Source organism: Sesamum indicum, unplaced genomic scaffold (assembly GCF_000512975.1).
Source record: "Sesamum indicum cultivar Zhongzhi No. 13 unplaced genomic scaffold, S_indicum_v1.0 scaffold00207, whole genome shotgun sequence".
NCBI lineage: Eukaryota > Viridiplantae > Streptophyta > Magnoliopsida > Lamiales > Pedaliaceae > Sesamum > Sesamum indicum.
Genome location: NW_011628101.1, coordinates 85,888 through 90,246, shown reverse-complemented (window position 1 = coordinate 90,246; position 4,359 = coordinate 85,888). Strand labels below are relative to the sequence as shown.

General features: G+C 34.5%; 1 protein-coding gene across 1 annotated transcript; it reads left to right on the top strand.

Moving 5' to 3' along the window:
* The first annotated feature begins 907 nt into the window (after positions 1-907).
* LOC105179784 (raucaffricine-O-beta-D-glucosidase-like) lies at positions 908-3,274 on the top strand. The gene is made up of 8 exons (XM_020691431.1): positions 908-1,121; positions 1,793-1,851; positions 1,930-2,005; positions 2,166-2,243; positions 2,413-2,500; positions 2,612-2,855; positions 2,966-3,101; positions 3,225-3,274. Exons 1-8 carry the CDS (start codon positions 908-910, stop codon positions 3,272-3,274), a joined length of 945 nt encoding a protein of 314 aa, XP_020547090.1.
* Positions 3,275-4,359: the final 1,085 nt, after the last annotated feature.

Below are 4,359 nucleotides of genomic sequence, written 5' to 3'. Positions count from 1 at the left end.
TATGCCAAAAGTGACACTGTTGCCATGTGAAGCATTCACAAACAACTTGCAAAGACTGCAGTCAATGTAACAAAAAGCAACACTGACACAACAATGTATATCAGTCATGCACTACACACTAAAGCTTAAAACTTAAATAATGAACTGCCACAACGGTCCAATTTCAGTAAACATAATGATAAAGCTGTCAATGAAATATTATCCAAAATAGTAGTAGCAAAAAATTGCAGTGTATAGTCACAATTGATATACACTTCAACACTTATTGCAATAAATACTCATTACACTACAGCAAAACAGGTATGTATAGTGCACCGACACTATATACTACAACTTGCCCAAATCAATTTCTTAAAATATGTGAAAAAGAATTTCAATGTACAAATCAGTGATAATTTTTCTCAATAACCCACATATTGTTGAGCAACAGAAATACATTGATACAAGTAGTTCATAATAAAAAAGGAAAATCCTAAATTTATAGAAAGAATAACAGTGCAGCTGACCGGAGAAAAATATGAACGGCTCTGTTTCAGCAGTCTCATCTTCGACCCACTTCGCCATTTCCTCACCTCACATACAAACCCACCTCCAAAACTCATATACTTGAATCAAAGGAAGAGATCAACTTGTAGTCCATAAACTCGTGCGGCTCTGGTGGCGGCGGCAACGCGAAGGGCAAAAAATTAGGCGTTTTGCTGGAAAAATCACACGAAAATAATTAGATCAAACAACAAAACAGAAAGAAAAAAAAACGGGTGAAAAAACAAGAAAACAGAAGCAAAATAACATCGGCCAAACCTCTGCCAAATAGAAAAACAAATGAAAGAAGAAGAAAGAAAATAAGGAAGATCTGGTTTTGCACTCTCCAGTAATAGTAGTAGTAGCAGAAGAAATTCTATAGCAGATGGGCGGAGGAGGAGAGCACCACCACGGCGGAGATTTCAGAGCGAAAGTTTGGAGTATGACGGGCGGGCCCTACTGCCGCCCCAAGCACTGGAAGCGCAATACCGCATTCGCCATGGCTGGCATCGTTTTGATCTACATTCCCATTGCCATGAAATCTGCCGAGCTCGAGCAACGTCCACATCTTCCAGTTCATCCATTCCCTCCCAGATCTGGTACAAGAACTTTGGGAACAAGGATTATTAGTTTGTAGTTTTGTAATGCAACTATAAAAATCACATTGCCTTCTGTAATCAATTTCCGATGGTGTATTTCTGGGGTACTTTTATTTCTGAAACAAGTGACTGTGAGGGTTGAGGTCTCCATTTGATGAGATAAAAGACAATTGAATTGGTGTTAAAAAAAAACAAAAAAAAAAGAAAGAAAATAAGGAAAACAAACCGACCAGAAAAACAAAAATGAAAAAGAAAAAGAGAAGAAGAAAAGGAAAGAGAGAAGAAAGAAGAAAGAAGAAAAAAGAAAAGAAAGAGAGAAGAGAGAAGGCGGCAGAAAAAAGAGGGAGAAAAGAAGAAGAGAGAAGAAGAAGAGAAGAAAGACGATAAGAAAGAGAGAGAAAAGAAAGGAGAGAGAAAAGAGAGGAGAGAGAAAAAAATTTAAAAAATAAAATAAAATATAACTTGCACACCTAGTGGAGGTGTGCAAGTTATATATCCAAACACCATTTTGTGCTTTGGCCCATCTCTAAGATGGGCCAAAACACAAAAACAAACATAGTGTTGGTCTCTCTCTCTCTCCTATATATATATTTATATATAATGTGCATACTATGCAAATTAATTTAATTGCAAATCAGCTGATAAATACATGGATTGATTCTGAGTGACAGGAAGAATTCTTGATGGATCCAATGGAAATGTGGCAACTGATTTGTATGCCAGATTTGAGGTTATCTTTTTTTAACTCTCTTTAGAATTTAAACATAGGGTGTATAAATATACTTACAGTTAATTAATTTTCTTGCAGGAAGATATTACGTGGATGAAGAAAATGGGGTTTGATGCCTATAGATTTTTAATTTCATGGTCAAGAATTTTACCCGGTACTAGGATTTACAATAAAATTTAATTACAATGTAATAAATTAATTATCTTTTGATCTTTGAACTTGGTGCCATGAAAAATAAAACTTCCTATATAATTTCATATATATATAATATATATTAAGTGTTATTAACTGTGTTCTACTCGTCTTATTATTAGATGGAAGGTGTTGTGCTGGAATCAATAAAGAAGGAATTGACTACTATAACACCATTATTAACACTGTTATCAAACATGGTTCGAATCAAAATATGTAACAACTCTTTTCTTGTCCAATCTTTTCGTAAATTATATATTAATCTGTACACATCACTGCATACACCTTCAAATAAGTAACTACATTTGAAGGTGACTACATATGGTTGTCATTATAATTAACATGCATATATGTCGCCTTGTAATGCAGGCCTTGAACCATATGTGACCCTTTTTCATTTTGATTTACCTCAAGCACTACAAGAAGAGTATGGTGGGTTTTTAAGCAAAAACATAGTGTAAGTGATCCTATTAAACGATAAATGCATATCTCCAAAATCTGTTGTATTATTCGTATATAGAAATGATGGATATAACATTCCATTTCCATTAATTGGGTTTTGCAATAGGAGAGATTTTCGTGAATATGTTGAGTTATGCTTTTGGGAATTTGGTGATCGAGTGAAACACTGGATCACAGCGAATGAGCCGACAACCTATTGTGTTAATGGATATGCTTCATGCACTTTTCCACCTAGTCAAGCTATTTCTTCAGCTTATATTTTAGCTTTAGCTCTACAATCAAAAGATTCTGTTTCTGATCCACCTCCAGCGAACGTTGATTTGATTTCTACTCCTCCATACGTCGCTCAGGTTTTACTTCACTTTTACGATCATCATCAACCGCTTTTAGAAATGGAACTAATATTCCTCCTCAAAAAGGTCTTTATCATGATCCAAAGCATCTCTTATCCACATTTCAGAGCAGTAATATTAATAACCGTAATCTCTATGGTTCCGGTCCAAATACATATGATCCCAAAAATGTGTATACTGCTGCAAGAAATATGCTCCTTGCTCATTCCGAAGCTGTGCACACTTACAGAACCAAATTTCAGGGTAATTTAGGCATTTTTTATGCACCTTTAATTTATATAATTATTTAATTAATTAAGATGCAATTTATAATGCCTCCATGTATAAAGTTCTGGCTCATTGGAAAATCATGTATAATAATTATAGGAACATTAAGGAGGGAAGATCGGTATAACACTTTGTTGCATCTGGTATGAACCTCTATGGGAACATGATAAACATGATATTGCCGCTCATAAAAGAGCCCTTGATTTTTCATTGGGATGGTAAGCAATCTTGTTGTAATCCTCATTCCTTGATACTAATTGCAGTGCATGCATGCTTGTATGTTCTGTTCACTTAATTCTACTTTTGATGAAAAATATTTCTTAATATAGATTGATGAATCATTGCAGGTTTTTGGAGCCTATAGTTACGGGAAACTATCCTCAAAATATGATTGATTATGTTCCTCCTGAAAATCTGGCTCCATTTTCACAACGTGAATCCCAAAGGCTTAAAGGATCCTACGATTTTTTGGGATTGAACTACTATAAACCATCTATGTTGCTAAAGATCCTGATCCCCAATGTGAAGATGGCTACTTTAAAGATCAACATGTTAAATATCAAGGTATATATATTCCAGACAATCTTATCTAGCAAAACCTTAGTTGTTGTTTTTTTGATTTTCCTTTTTATTTCTAGAATTATGTGTCATATAATAATTTTTTTCTCTACAGGCCATCGATGTGGGATACTAATCGCTCCCATGGTAAGATCCTCATTTTCAATTTTTCAAATAATATTTTTTTGCCTCATCTTTTGTTTTTTTCTGGTGAAGTAACTAGTTGGCTATCACGCGCTAATTTATGAAGCATACACACACAGATATATATATATATATATATATATGCACCCATTCATTTTTTATATGTGTTTAAACTTATAAAATAATTGATCTATTCGTTGATGAATAAATGTGTTTTTTGCTTGGATTTTTTAGGCTGGTTCATCATGGTTGCACCTAGTCCCGTGGGGAACTAAAAAACTTTTGACTTATACAAAAGCGACATATAATAGCATACCGCCTATCATTATGGCAATTGCAGCGAAGACCACCCTGTGGACGTAAGGGGTTGCTTTGTATGGTCATAGTCTGACAACTATAAATGGACAGAAGGATACACAGTCAGATTCGGACTCATGTATGTAGACTTCATGAATAATCTTACGCGATATCTAAAACATTCAGCAATTTGGTTCACAAAGTTCTTAACTAGGAAGAAAATTTTGGGTGGCAA